General features: G+C 34.6%; 1 protein-coding gene across 8 annotated transcripts in view; it reads left to right on the forward strand.

The window, feature by feature from the left end:
- LOC150096550 (serine/threonine-protein phosphatase 4 regulatory subunit 1-like) overlaps positions 1 to 18,894 on the forward strand; it is a 536,793-nt gene extending 517,899 nt beyond the window's left edge. For all 8 annotated transcript variants that reach the window (XM_090408176.1, XM_090408177.1, XM_090408173.1 and 5 more), the window contains one exon: positions 15,276 to 18,894. In XM_090408176.1, coding sequence (XP_090264302.1) covers positions 15,276 to 15,290 — 15 coding nt within the window. In that variant the 3' untranslated portion in view covers positions 15,291 to 18,894. The remainder of the gene's footprint in view (positions 1 to 15,275) is intronic.
- The last annotated feature ends 3,777 nt before the right edge of the window (positions 18,895 to 22,671 follow it).

A 22,671-nucleotide genomic window follows, 5' to 3' on the forward strand; every position in this document is an offset into this window, starting at 1 on the left:
TAAATTTTACCAAAACAAGTTGCCATAAGGTGCTTTGACCTTATTAAATAAAAATCTTAGGATGAGAGATAGATGTAGAGAGTTTTTTTTACCTTGGGTATAATATATGTGAAGATACCAAGCTATTTTATAAGCTTCGTTTTAATCCTATTTCCCAAGTAAGCAAACAGACAAGTAAGTCAAGTTTGCACTACATGCAGGTGCAAGTCTGGGCAACTCTGCACATAGTGCAAGTCTGGGGCAACTTATGGTAAAGGTGGAATAAGTTCTGATCACTATTCTTAGTATTCTAAGCCTGTCTCCCACTGATGAGACCTCAATAAAGGTCGAAACTGGTCTGAGTAGTGGCCCTTGCCTTTAATACATAGCAGCATACATCTCTACAAAGAGATGTGCTTTGCATTAGGGGTAAATACTAAGAATAGTGATCAGAGCTTATTCCACCTTTACCACGAGTTGCCTCAGACTTGCACTACATATGGAGTTGCCCAGACTTGTACTACGTGCAGGCAAACTTGACTTACTTGTCTGTTTGCTTACTTGGGAAATAGGATTAAAACCAAGTTTATAAAATAGCTTGGTATCTTTAACATATATTATACCCAAGGTAAAAAAAAAAACTTTCAAATTTCATAGTTGTGGTTATGCACTCTGGCCAGAGATATTCATTAGGCATTCACCACACCTGTCCATATGCTTGGTAGAAGGTGTAGCATGATTCTTCACTCCATAACACAGCTTTCTAAGCTTCCAATGAAGAGAATACTGCATGTTGGTTCAGGTAATGTGGGACTTGCATATTGTAGCCCCCACATTACCTGAACCAACATGCAGTGTCTTCTTTAGTGAAAGCCATGTCATGAGCCTCAGTTCTGATGTTTTTATGCAGATTCATGTTTCAGTCTTTGTCTGGAATTCCAAATTCAACGTGTCAGCCAACAAATGGCAGTTTTTACATATTATCCTTTAGCACCCAACAGTCATGTTTATTGAGTATAGTGTCCACACACTATACTCAATAAACATGACTGTTTATTGAGTCCATTGCAGGTATTGCAACGAGTTGCCCTGGTGTGTACCACCTTAACCCAGTCCTGAAGATACTTTCAGGCGCAAACTTTGTTTGCTCACACTTGGATAAAGGATTAAACTAAATTTATTATCCATTGCAGGTAGTTCATGCAGTTGACTCCATCTCAGTATTGTATCACTGATTGTTGACCTGGGATGGTCCAGTTTGTCAACAATTTGCTGAACACATAAGCCTGCAACATTACATCCTATTGCAATGCCTCTTTGTCAGTTCCCTTCTTGCAGCCATTTCATGCAGATACAGTTGCACCAATATAGGAGCATCATATTCCTCTATTTATGCTGGCTACAAACATGACTCGTTACATGGCACGATGTACCATGCTCACGGGGGTGTTTGTTGACTTCTTTCCAAGTAATATATATAATAATTGTGTCATCAAATTCCCAATATGTACTCTGTAATACATCCTTTTGGATGTATTATGACTACAGCATATAGCGGTATACTACATGATTAAGCATACATTATTACTAATTTCCTGTTATCAGTTTTTTTTTCCCCTTTTAATCCGTCATTTCTTATGACTCCAATAATGTTAGATCTTATATTTCAGTCTTCTAGGGTGCTTCTGATTGTATTAATTCACCTAGATCTTGGTCTTCCTCTTATTTTTTTTCTTGCTATCAGACATCTGTTTTGCTAACCTTACTATCGTTGTGTTTAATTGACCATCTACTTTAGATTAGCTCCGCTCACACAAGTTCAAGTTCCTTCTTTCCTAATATATTAATGTTTTCACTTGATTGTGCTATTGATGCCATCTGTTGATACTCTAATTCATTCATAACACTCATATCAGTAGTCTTTGATTAGCTGTTTTCTTTTGAATCCAACTCAGATCCATAAAATTGGTTAAAACACTGTCTTGTACACCGATAGGTAAGTTTTTGTGTTTTGGGTTATTTCTTTCTTATACCATACAAATTTATTCAGTTATTATACCAGCTTAGCTTATCCTGGTGTCTATTTTTATTATTATTATTACTATTAAGAGAAATCTTCAGGAAGTCAGGAACTCGTCGAAGAAGGCCATACTATTCTCACCAGCTGTCATACCTGTTCTTGAAGTCATTCACGCTACTTGCACACACACGACATCCAAAGGTAATCCATTTCAATCATGCACTACTCTGTGAGTGAAAAATCTAACCCTAACCCCCTTCTTCACAGCATTCATTCTCAACTTCCATAGATGCCCTCTCATCCTTTCCCCACCCTCCATGAAATGAAAAATTCCATCTACTGAAATTCTGTATTTTAGCTGCCAGAAAGTTAGTTATATAACTTTAACATTATTAAAGTTATTTAACCCACAATTATGAGTCCCTAAATCTAGTATGAGTACTGCTTATTATGCAGTCAATCATATCACTCCTGTTTGCTAGTGTCTGCAGCCAACAAATTTTCAATCCATCTTCATAATCTGTATTCCACTGTCCTGCTATTATTGTTGACACTCTCTCCATTCTATCAGAATCACAACAGAAACCAGAGACTAGACCTGCATGCAATAGTCCAAGTGAGTTATCAAAGCCTTGTAAAGAGGCAAAATGACTTCCTTATCTTTACATGTCAAGGTTCATTTCAGCATTGCCATTATTTTCAGAGTTATTTGAAATTTTTACTGTATGACCCTTGAACTTCAACTTCCTGTCTACTAAAACTCCAAGATTTCTAGCCTCATCAGTTTCTTCAAGCATAATCCCACCAACATAATATGACATTGGATATCTAATCACATTAAAGTGCATGACTTTACATTTATTAACATTGAAATGATAGCCATTTTCACATGCCCAAAATTAGCCTATTCAAATCATTCAGCAAGTACTGCATATTAGCAGCACTCCTGATTATCCTACCTATTTTTGCATCATCATCAGCAAATAGCTGTATGTCACATGTCAAATCCTTCCCAGTGTCATTAATGTACAGATTGAATAACAATAGACAAAGGCACACCACTTGTTACATTGAATCGTGCAGATTTACATACCCCATATACAACTTTTTGATATCTGTCAGTCAGCCATCCTCTTATCCATGCCAATAGTTCATAATCCATTCCAATATTCTCCAATTTATGCAACGGTATTCCATGATGTATTCTGTCAAAAGCCTTGGCAAAATCCAAGTCTTGTGGTGTATCCATTCTCCTTGTCTGGCACTCTGGAAACATTATTATAGAGCAACTGGCTAAAACATGATCTTTCTTAGTAAACCCATGCTGTTCATTGCAAAGTAGAGATTCTCTGTTAACCCATTTCTGAATACGAGCTGTAACCTTTTCCAAAATCTTCACCACCACTCCTGAGCTACTGATTGGTCTATATTTGGATACATAATTTTTTGCACCACCCTCGTGCAGTGGGATTAAATACATTCTTTCCACTCCTGTGGAATCTTCCCTGTTCTCAGACTCAAATTATATAGCATGGAATAGCCAGTTCGGCTGAACACTCTTTTAGCACCGATGCTGATATCCCATCAGTCCCTATTGCAGAATTCTTATTCAATTTGTGCAACTGCTCTAATACCTCCTCTTCATACAACGGAGTTTCTTCATTCAGCAAACAGGTAGCAGTGAGCTCAATGTTGGATACACCAGGTTGATAGTTTTTAGCAAAATGGACACTCATTAGTTGAACAACTTCTGCATCTGTCACCCTCACACCATTTGCATTGAGTAGTTATTCTTTCATATTCATTCCTTCTTTTACTTTCAGCATAACAATAGAATTCTTTTAGGTTGTCTTTAACTTGCAGAACCAGTTTTTTTCTCATACTCAGACTTAGTTTTCCATACAGTACTTGACTCTTCTGGCCTGCTGCTTATAATTATCATAACTCACGTCATCCTTATGCACATTATATTCCTTCCACATAATATTTTTTCTTAAGAAGCTTTTGCTCAATTAGATTACACATCCATTGCACTCCTATTCTATTTATTCTTCGAACTCTAGGGACACATTCTGATATCACATCATTTAAGTATTTTTTTAAACACTTTCCATGCAATATCACTCCCATACAATAACTAATATCATGGCACAGAACCCAGCATATCCCTCAGGTGGTCAAAATTTTGGTCATAATTTCCTGCTTTGTAATTCAGTATGTAACCTTTTAAGAATAGAGCATTCATAAACTTAGCCACTTCCCAAATGAGTATCGCATGATCACTGTCACCAACCACAGGCAGAATAGTTAAGTCTTTAACTGAAACACTATCTCACACTATAATCAGATCTAATATTCTTTATCCTCAAGTTCCTTATGTAGCATGATGCTGGAGGACGTTGTCTTGCAACAGCTCAATAAATTCACTCTCATGTGATTTCATAGCTATGCAATCATTGTTTGGATAATCCAATTCCTCCATTATGATTACTCTTTTCATACTCATCATATTTATTTGTTGATGCATTTCTTCATCACTAGAAACCGATCCACCGGGTCTGTAACATCACCCCACTGTTCTTTCTTTTAGTGTTGCATGGTGATCAGCATTCATTTTAGAAATTATGGACTTTACAACCATGTTATAAATAACTATTTTAATTTCCCGACGTTTCGACCTTCATATTAAGGTTATCTGGAGTATATACAAATATACAAGGACAAGCTGAGTTACATTTCACACAGTAAGCTAAAGAAATGAAGATTTGATCACTGGTTATTCTGCTGGCATGACCTCTGGTGGAAAAAAAAAATACAGATAAAATTACAAATTAATTATTTAGAAACTACATCAAAGCTAAATTCTTTTTAAAATAACATGAGAGAAACATTCTTTCTTATAAATAGTTTTCTTGCAGTAACAATGATGTCCTATTTTTAACATTACAATTGTTATATTAGATTTAGGATTCTAGATTATCTAAAGTCCTGTTTATAGTTAACTCTTAGGGAGAAAGGTTCCATAGGAAGAAAGAATATGTGCCTTCCATATGCTTGGGATTTTTAGACCATCATTATTGTTCAGATTGGGGTGGTTGATAAGAATCTCACAGGCTTCCTTAAATTTGCGTTCATACCATGTTTTGGTGTGATGTAAACAACTTGTGCTTTTCCAGTCAGTTCTATGTAAAGTGTTCAGGGCATGATCAGAAAGGCCAGCTACACCATAGTTATTATATTTAATGTGTCGTTTATGTTCCTTTTGTCTGACAGGAATTGTGCATCCTGTTTGCCCTATATATGGTAGATTACAGGTGCAATAAATACTGTATACTCCAGGGTGGGTCAGCAGAGGGAGTGGGTCTTTGGATGAGTTGAGTAAGCTTTTTAATTTTGTAGGAGGTTGAAAGGTGGCATTCAGGTTGTATTTCTGTAGTATTCTGTGTTTATTTTATCTGATGCCCCTTTAATGTAAGGAATGGTTATAGTTCTATTGTAGTATTGTACTCTTTCCCCAGGCATATGGTTGCAATGCGCACAGCCACTAGGCTAAACGTGCAAACCTGAAAAGTATTGCTGATAACTTTAAATTCGTCTTTCAGAGCTTGTTCATTGGAGCAGATCTTCAAAGCCCGGTTTTTTTTTTTAGAATATTAATGATCCCTAGTTTTTGTGTTGGGTGGTGGTAGGAGTTTGTGTGTATTTTGGCCAGTATGTGTCGGTTTCCGGTAAACAGTGAAGGAAAGACTGCCAGAAGGAAGATGTGTGACAAGCGTATCTAGAAACGGAAGTGTGTTCTGTTTTTTCCACCTCAGTTGTGAACTGTATGTGTTGGTGTTGTTTGTTTAGGTGGCTAAGGAACGTGTCTAGTGTTCTGCCGGCCTTGGGGCCAGACCTTGGGTTTTAAAGGAGAGGAATCTAGAGCATGTTGCTCGCAATGTTCAATATAAAAGTTAGCAATGGGGGGGGGGTAATGGTGAGCCCATGGCCGTGCCTTCTTTTTGTAGGTAGAAAGCATTTTGCCATACAAAAATAACCAGAACGTAATACATGCGCAAAGAGCGCCATGATATCTGGAGGGAATTTGTTCTGTAAGAGAAGGATTGTGTCATTGATAAAGGGACATTCATAAAGAGGGCAGAGACATCAAAACTGACTAATAAATCATTTTTTTCCAATGTAATGTCTTTGATTATGTTTATGAAGTGTTGTGTGTTTCTGATATAGGAGGGGGAATGACCCACCAACTCCTTGAGTGTTGCCGCTAATTTCTTGGCTAGGTGATAATTCATGCTGTCTATACCTTCGACTATCGGCCGGAGTGGTGTGTTTTGTTTGTGTATCTTTGGTAGACCGTAAATTCTCGGGGAACGAGAATTTTTTATTCTATTGGTTGTGTCGTAGTTAACAAGTTGATATGTACTATTGTCTGAGACTAGCAGATTCATTTTTTCTAAATAAGTGGTTCAGTTTAGAATAACGGTGGCACTTCCTTTATCGGCTCCAGTTATTACGATGTTAGGATTTGATTTTAATGATTTCACCGCTGTTAATTCGTGTTTCGTTAAGTTGTTTGTTATTGTTTTCTTATGATTTTATATTTAAAATGTTGGCGGTTTCCAAACGTATTTTTTCTGCTATGTTATTTGGAATGAATCTTAAGCCTCTTTCAATATTACAAATAAAATCCAGTTTGTTCATCGATCTGGGTGCTAAAATTTAGACCTTTGCTGAGTAGCGAGAGTTCATCTTTGTTTAAGACGTGGTTGGATAGATTAACTACGTTACTGTTACCTGCAGGCAATTGGTGGCTCCTGTTGTTTCTTGCTTCTGGTTGGTTGTTAACGTTCACTGTGAAGAAATTCGAATATGTCCGTTGGTTTTATCGATCTTTTAGTCTATGAAATTTGGATATGAGATTTTCTTTCTTAGTTTTAAGGATATGGTTTGCCGTGTTGTCCATAATCTTTTCGAGGATAATCCAAATATCTGCATTCAAGTAACTTGAAAGTTTAGATTTTACATTTTGTACCTGGTTTTGAGTAACGGCTAAGTTTTTTCTCGTAGCCTGGATCTGTTCATTGCGCCTTTTCTTGAGGGAAATTTTCTCTTTTGTTGGATGCAATTCGGAATAATATTGTCCCCACAGCAATATCATTCTGTAGGGCAGGGTTTCTCAAACTTTTTCAATGACAGAACACTTCACAAATCCTGAAATTTAAATTTTCACAGAACACCTTGGTTATTTTGTAATGTATTAATTAATAATTAATTGGTAATTTAGCTGATTTTTATTAATAATTGATAATTAACAATTAAACATCAATTAAAATTTAATTTAATTGATGTTTTAATTGATTTAATTAAAGTGTCAATTAACCATCATTAAATTAATTTGTGCTGATTTTCATTGACATATCCTATTCTGATGACCAAATATATTTATAATATTATTATAAGTACTTATGAGTGAATGCAGACTTTTATCCTGTGTGCTGGTAGTTTTCTCATCCTTTTGTACATCCTGGAGATCTTTGTAGGCTTGAGGTTAATGACTCGCTATCTGTTCCGTCACAAATACCTTCAATAAGAGATTTCTTAATACCAAAATTAAACAAAGTGCCTTATCTCTTATTCATATTAGAATTTAAATCTGTATTCCTATTACTTGAAAAAAATCACGGCACTCCGGTTTCAGAACAAGCACTTACATGCTGCAATACGAACTTGCGAAGAAAATATTCAGTATTACTAGATCTGAGAACCAGATGACTCCCTTGATCTTCAATTTCAGTGGAAAAATTTTCTTTATACTTCCTTGCTGATTGGTCACTGACATTTGCAACACAGATGTTATTTCGTTCAGTTTTGAGAACATCCACCCATTGTTGTTGGTGGCTTGCAGACAATTTTTTTGATTGGTCATAAACGGTGATATTCTCTTTCCCGATTGTTGAAAGATTTTGTGAAAATTAACGATAATTTATGAGTATTTCCATGTTTAAAAATATGCCACTTGGTCACTGATATTTGCTACACAGATGTCAATTTCTTCAGTTTTGAGAACAGAGGATATGCCACCATTGTTATAATCCACTTGCAGGCAATTTTTATGACCCATCATAAACAGTGGTATTCCCTTTTCCAAATGTTGAAAGGTTTCAATGTGTGAAAATTAACAATACACAGATGTTATTAGGCATTCTGGGTCTGAGCTTTTTGACATATTCACGAATATTATTCTCCTCAGAATATTTCTACTAGAAAATATTTAATCATGAAAAATGTTTAGAAGACTAAAATGACAAATTCCAGAACCGTTGAAAATTTATTTTTAGCTTGGTCCACCTTTGCTACGAGTTGCCTGGTGTTGTACTACCTTACCCCAGTAAAGTAGTACAACACCATATTCAGTCCTGAAGATATATTTAAGCGCAAACTTTGTTTGCTCACACTTGGATAAAGGATTAAACTAAATTTATTATAATCTAACCAAGTGAAAAATATACTTTCAACATCTTTCTCTAAATCCAGAGTAATTTAATAAAAAAAGGTGGCACACCTTTTGGCAATTCCTATAGGTAAAGATGACCTTCCTAATGCTTCTGCCGGGTATCTCCACCTCTGGGCCTGGCTCCCACTGAAGAGACCTCAATAAAGGTCGAAATTAGTCTGGGTAGTGGCCAATCCCTTAATGCCTAACATTATACATATCCGCAAGGAGATGTGTTTTGCATTATGGGAGATACTGGAATAGGAGTGTTGTTAGCTTGTTCCACCTTTGCTACGAGTTGCCTGGTGTTGTACTACCTTACCCCAGTAAGGTAGTACAACACCATATTCAGTCCTGAAGATATTTTCAGGTGCAAACTTTGTTTGCTCACACTTGGATAAAGGATTAAACTAAATTTATTATATATATATATATTAAATTCCAGAACTTCTCGCAGGTCACCTATTCACCTTCCACAGAACACAGTTTTAGAAACCCTGCTGTAGGGACAGCAATACAGTTTGATCAATCGACTGGCATTTAAAAATGCTAGTCGATTGATCAAACCAGAAACATGAATCTTCAACTTACCGTATTGATTGCATCGCTTGTCAGTCGAATCTCCATGAAGTATCAGAATTCTTTCTTTTGGTGTTGCATGGTGATCAGCATTCATTTTAGAAATTATGGACTTTACAACCGTGTTATAAATAACTATTTTAATTTCCCGATATTTTGACCTTCATATTAAGGTCTTCAAAGCTAAATAGAATTTAGCTTTGATGTAGTTTCTAAATAATTAATTTTTAATTTTATCTGTATTTTTTTTCTTTCACTAGAGGTCATGCCAGTAGAATAACCGGTGATCAAATCATTGTTTCTTTAGCTTGCTGTGTGAAATGTAACTCAGCTTGTCCTTGTATATTTGTATATACTCCAGATAATGACCATAATATTAAAGTTGAAATGTCAGGAAATTAAAATAGTTATTTATAGCATGGTTGTAAAGTCTATAATTTCTAAAATGATCACCCCACTGTGTATTTAATATTGTTAGACTCCACCTCACAACAGATGGCTTCAAACTCACTGTCACATGACAAATTATTATTGCAATCATAGGTCTCAACTCAGCTGGATTCATGTTGAGTTGAGAACTATTCACGTTATATTTAATATCATTAGGATCACGCTCCCTCCTCTCCTATCCTGTCCTGTCTATCCTTCCCAAATATACTGTACTCTTTGAACTCTATACCAGTTAGTACCATTGCTTCTGATAGCCATGTCTTACTGTTCTCACTATTTCTGTACTTAATTTGCTATATTCTAAATATTGTGTTTGAATAGCTGAAATTATTTGCCTATTTTATATATTCTTCATTGAGAATGTGGGTGTTGATTATTCATATTAGTGCTTCATGGTATAAACAACACCAAGAGATGAAGAAATGAATTTATTGAGCTTACTAATATTTCTCTTATTTTCTACCCAGCATCATCAGAGAAGAAGTTATAACTGTGACAAGCACTACACTAACATTAGAAACAATTCAATTTATAATTGACAGAACTAATGTCCTAACAATGTGCCCTCTATGGGCTGGTTAACAGTAAGGTTAATTTGGGGAAGTTAGGCTATTTAGTCCCAAAAATGATTGTCTCACAGATCTTTGGCAAATTAATGCAGCCATACTTGAGGTTGGGGAAGCACTTCATGGCAGATGATGATTTTAAAAATAGTCTTTCAGACCTATCATAACTTCTGTGTAAAACTGATGTCTTCTTCCGTTTAATTCTACGTGATGGAGTATCCAGAGTATGGACTGCTAGTTCCATCTTCCAATAAAGATGATCGCATGGTCTAAAAGTGGCATGAAATCATATTTGGAGAGAAATTCAGCTATATTTTCTGATGTGACCTTAATATATGGATGAGAATAGTTTTGTAGTGATTCTGTGTGTTGGTTGTAGGAGTCATGAGGGATACATTTATTATTTTATGTATTTTACACGGGCTAGCCATTAGCTAAAAAGATGTTACGATGGTTCCTGAACTCAGTTTTAGTGGTGCTTGTCACAGTTAAAATTTTTGCTCTGGTGATGCAGAGTTAAAAACTAGTTAAATATTAATAAGTTCAATAAATAAATAATTTTTTTTTCATCTTGGTGTTTCATTGTTTTGTTTTTGCTGATTTTTATGCCAAATCTTTTGCAACAGTTATTCAGTATTGTTAGTCCTGAAGACAGTACTGGAGACTTACATAAGACTATAATATCATGCATAAAGTAAAGGGCTAAATTGATTGTATCCAATTTTGATATCAGGTATAATACTACTTTCCTTAAAATCCATATAGATGATGAAATGGAGATGGTGAGCTTGTCTTATACTCGATTTTACATCAAACAACTGCTGACTCGTAATTTAAATATATATTATATACATGCCCCATTTACACCTACACAATTTTAGCATTTTAAATGCTTTTCTCTTGTCACTTTGTCATATCTTTTCCAATAGGGGTTTATCATCCTGACAACATCCCATTTGGACTGAATCCATTTTGTTCTTCTCCAAGTTTCTGTTCCACAATTTTTCTTAGCTTCTTCGCAAGTATGTTTGCATACTTATGTGGAACACTCAGTGGGAACATTTCTAATTCTCACTTTTTTTTTTTAATGTTGCTGATAACGAGTTTCAGCTTATTATGAATGTAGCTACTTATTCCTTCAGTTGCAACAGTAGCCACAAAACAAACATTTAGACTGGCAAAAAAATTAAGAAAATATCCAATAAAATATGTTAGTTTGTTCCTGTAGATATTAATATCACTTAATATGACTTGTAAATCATATTACAAGTCATATTAAGTATACACAATAAATCTGGCGCTATTAAAATTTAAGTATTGATTCTTTTATGGAAGCAGTTATTTTTGATTTGTAACACATATTTTCTAATGTTCACTGTGAATGGTCTAAATATGGTGTGTGGAATTCATGGACATGTGGAATGAAAGTTCGATGGGCAAAATTACTTATACAAGATGGATGGCCTGCATTTGAATGAACTTGGTGTGCGGAGACTGGAAAAAGTGTTGCTGAATGAAGTGAAAATGGATGTGCAGAACCACAGAAACTAGAACTACCAAGAAGGGGGGGGAGTGGATATGCGGACATCAGTGAGACAGTTGAGCGTAAGAATGTATATAATGTACCCGAGCCAGCACTAAAGACAAAAAATGGGAATGGGACATTTAGAATTATGCATCAAGATAGGGGTGGGACAAAGGGATCACTGCATTTCATGTATACTAATGCAAGGAGTATTAGGAACAAGAAGGAAGAATTTTTGGCTTTGATTGGCTCTTCCTGGCCACAGGTTATTGGCATTAGTGAAACATGGCTGACGGAAGATGATATAGTTAGTGGGATAGAATGTGTAGGTTATAGTGTGTTTAAGAGGGACAGAGAGAATAAAATGGGGGTAGGGGTGTTATTGATGATAGCTGATGAACTGCAGCCAAGGAAAATTGAAGTTGTATCACAGGATAGTGAAAGGAGCTCATTTGAGGCTATTTGGTGTGATATGGAGACTGGCAGAATAAAATATACAGTTGGGTGATGGAATAGATGGTGGAGATAGTATGCATTAACAAATTGATGAAATGAGTGGAAGGAGGGTAATTATTATGGGGGATTTCAACTATGGTAACATTGATTGGAAGGAGGAGAGGACACATGTGAGGAAGGAAATGGATTTTATTCAATTATTATGGGATAACTATCTGAGACAGCATATAATTGAAAATACTAGGGGTGTGAAAGTGCTTGACCTGGTAATAGCATCTCAGAATTTGACTGTAATGAATATGACCATATTGCCACCTATTGGTTAGAGTGATCATAAGGTCTTGACCTGGGAGGTGGCTAAAGGTGTGGAATTTTCGATTAAGACAGGGTATATGTGGAATTACCGTGCTGGCAAGTATGACAAGCTTAGGAGATTGCTTGGATCAGTGCCATGGCATGTACAACTGCAAGGGCTGGACGTCGATAGAGCATGGGAAGTGGTCAAGGAGCATTTACAGGAGGTTATGGCTGATTGTATACCTAGGGTCCAAATAGTAAAACAAGTAGGGGTTAAATGGATGAATAACACCATTAAGCTTGAGCTGCAAAAAAAGAAACAACTGTGGAGGGAATTTAAAGAAAGGGGTGACCTCAGGCACACAAACGGTATAAAGTGCAGGCCAGAAGGGTAACGAGTGTGGTAAAAAAAGCAAAAGCGGATTATGAAAGGAAACTAGCTATGCAAGCTAAAGAGAATCCCAAACAGTTCTTTCAATATGCTGCAAGCAAGAAAAAACTGTACACGGCAAAATGATTTTAAGGAATGACAATGGTAAAGAGGTCACTGAATCAGTCGATATAGTGGAGTTACTGAGCGAGCACTTTGCAAAAGTATATCATCCAGGTGATGACATTGAAATAAATGAAGGAACCATTAGTTTATACAGGAATTGTGATGAATGAAGTGGAGGTGAATAGTCTATTACAGAACCTTAATGTGAATACATCTGTGGGATTGGATGGTATACCGGCACTGGTCTTGCGTGAAGCGGCTAGGGAATTATCAGTGCCCTTGACCATGTTGTTTAATCTGAGTCTCAGGTCTGGTTTAGTCCCGAAAGTGTGGAAAGAGGGGAAAATAGTTTCACTGCATAAAGGAGGATCCAAGACTACGGTTGCAAATTACCGACAGATCAACATATCAGGAGTCGTTGTCAAGGTCTTGGAAAAAGTAGTCAAGGGAAAAATACAGGAATGGATTGATGAAAATGAGATACTGTACAGGGGAACATGGCTTTGTGAAGGGTAGATCATGCCTCAGTAACTTGCTCATGTTTTATAACAAGGTGACGGCTGAACTGGATAAGGGTAATGGGTTTACAGTGATACTGCTGGACCTGGCAAAGGCGTTTGACAGGATACCACATGGAATTCTAATCCGTAAACTACAACATATGGGAATGGATATAGGGTTGGTGAGATGGATAGGTGGGTGGTTAATGGAGAGATATCAAAGAGTAGTTTATTCAGGAGTAGAGTCCAAAAGACGGCCTGTGACTAGTGGTGTGCTGCAGGGTTCTGTTCTTGGACCACTGCTGTTTAATCTGTTCATTAATGATATAGGGAAGGATCTAAGTGGAACAGTTCATTTGTTCGCTGATGATGCAAGGTTGGGTAGGGCGATAGTGAATGCAGAAGATGTCAAAATCTTGCAGGATGACTTGGATAGATTGGAGTTCTGGGCTAAGGAGAATGGATGTCAATTTAATATGACAAAATGTAAGGTTATACATTTTGGAGTGAAAAGATTAGCAGCAGTATACCACATTGGTGGAACTGTACTCTGGGAGATTGAGGAGGCCAGGGACTTGAGAGTGTTGGTGGATAGGGAGATGAAGTTTAGGAGGCACATTGCAAAAGTAGTTAAATCAGCTCATCAACTCACTTGGTTGTTGAAAAATACCTTGACGAGCAGAGACAAGCAAGTTATTGGTTGTACCGAGCCTTGATAAGACCTCATCTCGACTACTATGCCCAGATTTGGTCACCTCGGTTCCTTCTTGATGGGGAGGAAGTGGAGAGGATCCAGAGGCGAGTGACTAAGATGATAGCAGGTCTATGGAATGAACCGTATGAGAACAGGTTGAAGATTTGTGGGTTGCAGAAACTAGTTGATAGGCGGAAAAGGGGAGATATGATTGAGACATTCAAATTGCTAAAGGGTTTCTATTAGATTAATTCAGAGGATATTTTTGAGATCAGGACTGGTGGTGGGAGAACTAGGGGACACCTATGGAAGCTGGGCAAGAGTGTGGTTAGGAAGAGTGTCAGAGCTGGGTTCTTTACTTTTAGAGTGGTAAATGAGTGGAATAAGCTGCCAGAGCCTGTTGTGGGTGCTATGACGGTGAGCGAGTTCAAGGCAAGGTATGATAGATACAGTGAGAATGTCATATGGTTGTGTGGACGTGATGTTTAGGGCCTCCCTCGATGAGTCTAAGGACTCCCTAGAGTCGCCCGAAATAATAATAATAAAATATCATTTGCGAAACAAAAAATATATATATTTTGCAAATTTTGTATTAGCCTACTTAGAGCAATGAAATGAGTTTTTTTTTTATTTTTTTTTAATTATTATTCTAAATTTTGAACAGACAGGAAAAAATCTTGTTAAAAAAGTGAATGAATAGAAATATGTTTATCATTATGCATCCCCAGGCTATCCCTTTATTAGTTAATCAAGGGGACACTTTGATTAACACATTTATTATTAGTTACATGCAAGTTTTTCATATTTAATTTACACATGTGGTTAATATAATTTCGATATCAACTAACTCATTGAAAAATTTTAAGCTTTTTGGTTAAGTAAACTGTTTTTGCTCTGTATTGAATTCATAAGCACAACTGTGGACTTCAGCAATCTCCATTATTAAACATCTTATTTTCTTAATATATTAGAGCAGTAGCCTTTATCATTCTTCATATTACAGACTCTTATTTATAATTAAATAGTGTATAGTTTATTAAAAGCATTTGCAAATGACAAAACTCTATATACAGATCACAAAGATTGTTAATATTATGTACATTTGAATGAATGCAGTTGTTTTATCTAGTCGTTTTTATGTAATTACTTACTTCTCCAGTCACTGTCTTCTATCCTGTCACTCTTCAAGCTCACTCTCACTCATAATTTTTGATTTATAGGTACTTCCAGTATGAGAACATCGGCAATCCATACATTGTTTATATTTAATGACCCAGTGCTGTTTTCTCCCATATAAACAGCCTGCCTTGTTCCAGACTGCTCCATCAGGGGAGTAAATAATCCATCCAATAATTATTTTATGAAACTGGTGCTGCACCGTTGCCTTTTTACTATTGTGTGGAAGAAATAATTTATCAATAAAGAAAAATAGATTTTAGATTAGACAAGTGAAGTCTATATTTGCTCATGCATTCTGTGATATTCGAACGATCTGCAGAAAAAATTTTTACATTTAAATGTGCAATCTTACAGAAGTTATTATTTTATTCAAATGATGTTAATTGTAATAAGGAGTTGAAGTAGAAAATAAAATAGTTGTTTTTTTTTAATCTGTTTATTTCTGTTGTAGTGACTTATGCTCTGTGATAATCATTTAAAATAAAATTGGGCAACATTTCAGTGTGTGTGTGTGTGTTTGTGTGTGTTAAGCTATTTGCTGTGAATCAAATTTAAGAGTACAAATGAGGGCTAGGCATACTTCACAATAAAACAATGTACTAAAAAGCACATGCAGTGCACAAAACGGTTTGTGTACAATAAGAAGAAATTGTTCATTGCGTGTAAAAAAACAATTGTGTAAGTATATGTTTTTAAATTTGGATATCTATTAATATTTATCTAGCATCCAAAGAGGTTGTATTCTTCACTTCTGAAGATGGAAGAAAACAACTTTTGTCTCTTTAACAGCCAGTTTAAGAAGCCTTTATATAGCACTTTAAAAATTTGCATTGTGACAGGATACTTTTCTTGGATTTAAAAATAATTTAAAAAAATTATTTAAAAATGCAACATATATAGGCATAGAATCCATCATGAATCATTAGAGACAACCTGAAAGAATCAACAAAATACTAGACCAGAGGCAACCTGAAAGAATCAACAAAATACTAGCTGTCATTATTTTTCTAATTAGTCATCTTAAAGTGAAATTGCATTGAAGTGAAGTGAAATTAAATGCAAAGTTATCCCAGTGCAGGTTGTCTTCTTACAATTAACATTTACAGTAATATTTTTCTAGTCTAGCACATGTGTGTAATTTTCTATACATAATCACTGATATGAAAAAGTGCATTATATAATTCCTGTTGTGAATTGTACTTATATTCTTTTCATTGAGAGAAATCGAGATTAAATCCCAGTGGACTGTTAACTTGAACCCTGTACAGCTGTTTATTACTGCTCCTGTATAAATTATATGTTCATCACCAATTATTTTAAAATGTGAAGGTATAAAATAAGCATGCTTTTATTTATTTTATTATTTTTTTTAAGGCTGCTTTCTGTTGCATAATGCTATTTTTCAGTAATAAAAATAACTGTATTCAGACAAGTCTAAAGTATTAGTAAACATTCTTGTACAGAATTATCCATAATTAAAGTGGAAAAATAATATGTATATTGATTTGATTATGAAATACCGAATTATATTTTGATTATTGAATTATTTAAAATTTCAAAGTTATAATTCACTTATTGCTAGTTTTAAAAGCATAAATTTGAATCTAATATATATAAAATCAGTTACGGGAAAAAAAAAAGTTTAAATTAAATTCACTTGAAGAACTATAATTTAGCAGTACATAATCTTATATTATATATCTGGTAAGCCTTGGCTAAATATTTGAGTTTGGCAAAATTATTTTGCTATTTTCTTTAATTAATCTGAAAGATCTACATAAGAAAACATGCAATAAGAAAATAGATGTAATGTCATCACACATTTACTACTTCATGTTAAAGAGTTATATAAAATTATATAACTTATAGTGTTACTTCAAATTATTATTTATTTTTAAAAAATCTGGAAGTTGTTAATAATTAAGTCTAAAAATGCTAAGAAATGTTTTTCAGCATTCTAGTAAAAATACCTTTGTAACAATGATGCTATCAAAACAATGTTTAGGTGTGTATTTTGATATTGGATTCTTTAGTTTATGAAACTGCTTAAAGTTTTTAATAATATTCATCATATGTAAAATTCTTTAAAAATAGTTGATTTATATTTTATGCAAAGAAATATTCTTTTCAAGGTTAATTCTGCAATTTTATTTTATTTTTTAATATAATGCAGTTGTTTAATAAGTGATCTGTTTGATATTCAAAAACTGGACTTATGGAAATAGGTATAATACACTTGTTGTGCCTTATACCAAAGAAACTTGTATATATTTAGCACACATGGTATATTATCTTAATTGAAATGTGTAGTTATTTTGTTAATGAAGTTTCAAGAGAGATGCATAAATTTTATATAGATTAATAATGTTATGTTTGGCATAATTCAAAGTTTTCACTTTTATATTGATACGCTGATATAATATGAGAAGTGTGTCTAATATGTATTAGATAATTATGCATCCAGATATAGCAAATAGCGGGACCTCCCAAAGTATTTTTCCTAAAATTAATATAATTTATGAAATGTTTTATAGCAGGCTTAGATTGAATTGTTATGTGGAACTAAACATTGTTCCAACGAGCAAAACAACTAAAATTAACATGCAAGTATAATTGTAGGAGACATTAATTTAATAACAATACTCAAATAGTTTTCCAAATAATTTTTTTTTTAGTTGCCTTCAGTATAAAATAGATAAACTTATTGATAGTGTACAAAATTGATCTCCACACTTTTTTTTTCTGCTTCTTTCTGTATACCTCTCTTGAATACCTCAATGTATTTAAAACTACTGTCTTAGTCATATACTGGTAATTAGTCATTCCAGTTTTTTTTCAGTATTTGTGTTAGTTTTATTCACACAGCCATAGCATTGTAGAATAGGTTATCAATAAATATAATATTCAGAATATTGAAACAAATACATATTCATTTTTAGTGAGTTATTCAAAAATAAAAATGAATTGCTATCACAATCTTTTAATAATAATTAAAATAATAAAAAAAATAATTGCTATCACTTTTATATAAAGTTGCTATGAGATATTTTCATTAGCATGCCATCAGCTAACCATTTTTATACAAAGATTAAATTTTATTTCTCAGTGAATAGCTTTTGTTTTGCTTCAGAATCTGTAGATTATATAATGTATATTAGTTTTATTTTATTATTTTATTTTTTTATTAATATTATTTTTGTTGTCGTTGAAGACATTTTGTTATGATTAGGAAAATAAGAAGCTCGTCAAAACTAGATGTTCCTCCTTTACCAGAAATAAAATTAGTTTCTATTTGTACAATTCCTTCATAAACATAATAAATGGGTAAATTGGTACTCATTAACCCCTAACACTAATAAAACTTGATTTATGTTATTCATTTCAGTAGGCCTGAAATATTTGCCAAATGATTTAAAATAAACACTTGTATACATTCTTTTTTAAACAATCAAGTATATTTTACCATTTCCAGATAGGACATGTCAGTTATCTGACATATAATTTATATGTTATCTCTGATGAAGTAATTATTTATTCACTGTTGATTTGAGTGAGGAAGTGATCAAACTTCATTAAACTTTAATTAAAAATATCGCTGAGGATATACTGATGTATGAGGTTGCTTGCAATAGAAATAAAATAAAGACTGTGATATTACTACTCAGTTTATTTTATTTTAATTTACCTACACATTTACAATTTACCTTAAAAAAATGGAAAATGGATTTTCCATTTTTTTTAACCTTTTTAACTTAATGTAGTAACTGTCTTCATCTGGAAGAGTGTGTTTCAAAATCTTTGTGTAGTGAATTAGGCAAATGAGTTATATTGGCAAGTTATAAGCATGAGTGTTCATTAATGTCATAATGCAATGTAGTACAGTAATCCCTTAATTACCCAACCACATCAGGAAAGTGCTTTGCCAGTTAGATAATTGAAGGATCTTATAACTAAAGGTACAGTTATATGCAGTAGTACTGTGCCAGAAGTCATTGGCAAACTAATTGATCATTAGCCAAACTAACCATTCAAGGATTAATCACAGGTTCCATCATTTGAAAGAATTTGTTTATGGTAGTTGAAAAGAATGTAGAAAAACACATTTATTGTTATCATCATCATCACAGGACCTGCATGGAGTCGAGAAACTTATTAGAAGCTTGTTATAGTTGTCATAAAATATTATATTAAACCTTATTAATCATTTATCTTCTGAATGCTTACCACTATCTCATGAAATATATTCCATCCATATAATGAAAATATATTTCATCGTGTTGGAAGTTTTTTCCCACTTGGTTAGACTATAATAAATTTAGTTTAACCTTTTATCCAGTTGTGAGCAAACAAAGTTTGCGCCTGAAGTATTTTCAGGACTGAGGCAACTCGTGGTAAAGGTGGACTAAGCACTCATCACTTGTCTTAGTATCTCCAATAATGCAAAGCACATCTCCTTGCAGACATGTATAATGCTATGCATTAAGGGAAGGGCTACTACCCAGACCGGTTTCGACCTTTATTGAGGTCTCGTTAGTGGGAGCCAGACCCAGAGGTGGTAATACTAAGGTGGAAGTAATGGAGAAGTCATATTTACCTATACGAGTTGCTAAAAAGTGGTCACCTTATTATTAAATTACTCTGGATTTAGAGAAAGATGTTGGAAGTTTTTCCCCACTTGGTTAGACTATAAGTTTATAGTCTAACCAAGTCTTTTTAAAGAAGCCACAGCAGTTGCCCGCTGTTTATAAAACTTTAACAGGAACCAAGGACTAATCTTGTCCATGATCTGGAAGACCCTTATTAGATCTCTTAGTTCACAGAACTGAATTACAGTGCCAACTATAGAACGCTCCTAAATAACAACAAGTGAGATCATGCACGCTCTATGCATGTATTGTACGCGCACTGTTCTTTGTCTAATATAATTGGAATCGGTTGATTATAGTTTGTAACAGTTTTTTTACTTTTTAGTGCCTTACATCAGTTATGTACCCTGAAGATGCCAACAGCCTTTGTTGGTATAACATAGTTGTTATATGTACTTGATCAATATAGTCCCATTAGAAGTCATTCCAGAGCTTTTATGGTCAAGAAAATTAAACGTTTTTTTAACATATAATAAATTTAGTTTAATCCTTTATCCCGGTGCTGGCAAACAAAGTTTGCACCTAAAGTATCTTGAGGATAAAGGTTGAAACCTGTTTAGATAGTGATCCCTCCTATAATGCATAGCATTATACATGTCCACAAGGAAATGTGCTTTGCATTATGGGAGATACTAAGACAAGTGATGAGAGCTTAGTCCACCTTTACCACGAGTTGCTTCAGTCCTGAAGATACTTCAGGTGCAAACTTTGCTTACACTTGGATAAAGGATTAAACTAAATTTATTATAGTCTAACCAAGTGGGAAAAAAACGTCCAAAATCTTTCTCTAAATCCAGAGTAATTTAATAATAAGGTGAGACACCTTTTAGCAACTCTTATAGGTAAATATGACTTCTCCATTACTTCCACCTTAGTATCACCACCTCTGGGTTTGGCTCCCACTTTTCTGAATGAGACACTCCAGATATAGGGAACAGTAATAGCATTATTGTAGCCTGTTTGAGGAGAAGGGAAGAAAAACCAATTTGCTAATCTTAGAATTGTAATCATTAGTTAGGAAGGTCTGTGGTGACTTCAATAAAGGTTGAAACCGGTCTGGGTAGTGGCCCTTTCCTTAATGCATAGCATTATACATGAGCAAGGAGATGTGCTTTGCATAATGGGAGAGACTAAGACAAGTGATGAGAGCTTAGTTCACCTTTAGCATGAGTTGCCTCAGTCCTGAAGATACTTCAGGTGCAAACTTTGTTTGCTTACACTTGGATAAAAGATTAAAGTAAATTTATTATATTTCATCATATAACCAGCTTCTACTCATCGTTCTCTTGTAACTTCTAGGGATGGCTCTTGATTCCTTTTCGTTGTTCTTTCTTTTGAGAAATACCCATAAGGTTTAATGGAAAGAATACAGCATGGAGGAACAATAAAATCTAAGTTTATTAGATCCTATATTTCATCGGTCACAGAGACATCGTTAGGGATACAATCTCAAAACTGTAAGCACAAACAAAAGAACCCAAAACAATAAGTGTGTGTGTAGGGGGGGGGGGGGAGATTAAATGCCTAAAGTTCTATGAGTTGCATCCTCTATGGGCCATCGGCTAGCCTTATCTGTTGGACAGGAGGCCTAAGGATTAGTTTCCCAAATCTTGGGAAATGTAATACATCCATATTAAGATTAGGCTAGTTTAACAAATCTGCTGCTGTGATTCTATGCAAGGTATCCAAATCATGGTCAGCAAGACCAGACTGACCATAGTTATGGCAGCAGATATATTTCTTCTAGGTGGATGTTGGCAGATATCCCATTTTGACCATAATAAGATAATTTGCAAGAACAAGGAATCTTGTAAATGCCGGGAACAAAGAGGGGAAGGTAATATATTTATAGTAGAATAGATAAGGGCAGCAACTTCAAATGAGGTTTTGAAACTAGTACAGACAGTATATATATATATATATTTAGTCTTGGCTGTCTTTTCTGAATGAGACACTCCAGATATAGGGAACAGTAATAGCATTATTGTAGCCTGTTTGAGGAGAAGGGAAGAAAAACCAATTTGCTAATCTTAGAATTGTAATCATTAGTTAGGAAGGTCTGTGGTGAATAAAGGAGAGTTTAGCTGACAGGAAGCCTGAGTGAAACACAGATTGGAGACTCTTTTGACAAGAGTTTGATAACACCATACTATTGGAGGGGGAAGGGAATGATGGGAAAGTTAGCATGTATCTACCTGTGTGCCTGGGTTTTCCCATCATGAGAGAGAAAGGATGCCATTGGGAAGATGCATGATTAGAGTATCTAGAACAGGGAACTTTTCTATGGCAAACTGGATTCTGGGGTGCTGGCTATTGAGGAGAAAGGAATCTAATGTGACTGAGGCATGTAGCCAAATATAGAAAACATCCTTTGAGAAATAATCCCAGTTTCTCATTACATAGGCTTCTGTTGGAGATAAGACATTCTATATTTTATCTGGTATTAAACCACAAACAAAGATATAAAATAAACTATTTTTATTTCAACTAGTTTTGGCAAATACTTAGTTTCACTTCATCAGGAAATAACGAATAAACTAAAAAGCAGGTAATAATAGTTAACATCTCTAGTGAAAAATGTTTCGAACATGTTTAAACAATGGGAAGCATGGATTTGCTGTTATGCTGGCTGCTAGTTTGTGGGTTGCTGTATACTACTGGTAGATAAGAGTGTCATGGTGGATTAATGAATGATGAAACTTGATGAAAAATTATTCCTTGTTTTATGTTGCACTGTAGAGGATGCTTCATTCCATCTGATTCTTTCAGTCCACAGTAATAACTTTTAATT

Source organism: Typopeltis vanoorti, chromosome 18 (assembly GCF_054136105.1).
Source record: "Typopeltis vanoorti isolate ZY-2024b chromosome 18, IOZ_Tvanoo_1.0, whole genome shotgun sequence".
Classification (NCBI taxonomy): Eukaryota; Metazoa; Arthropoda; class Arachnida; order Uropygi; family Thelyphonidae; genus Typopeltis; species Typopeltis vanoorti.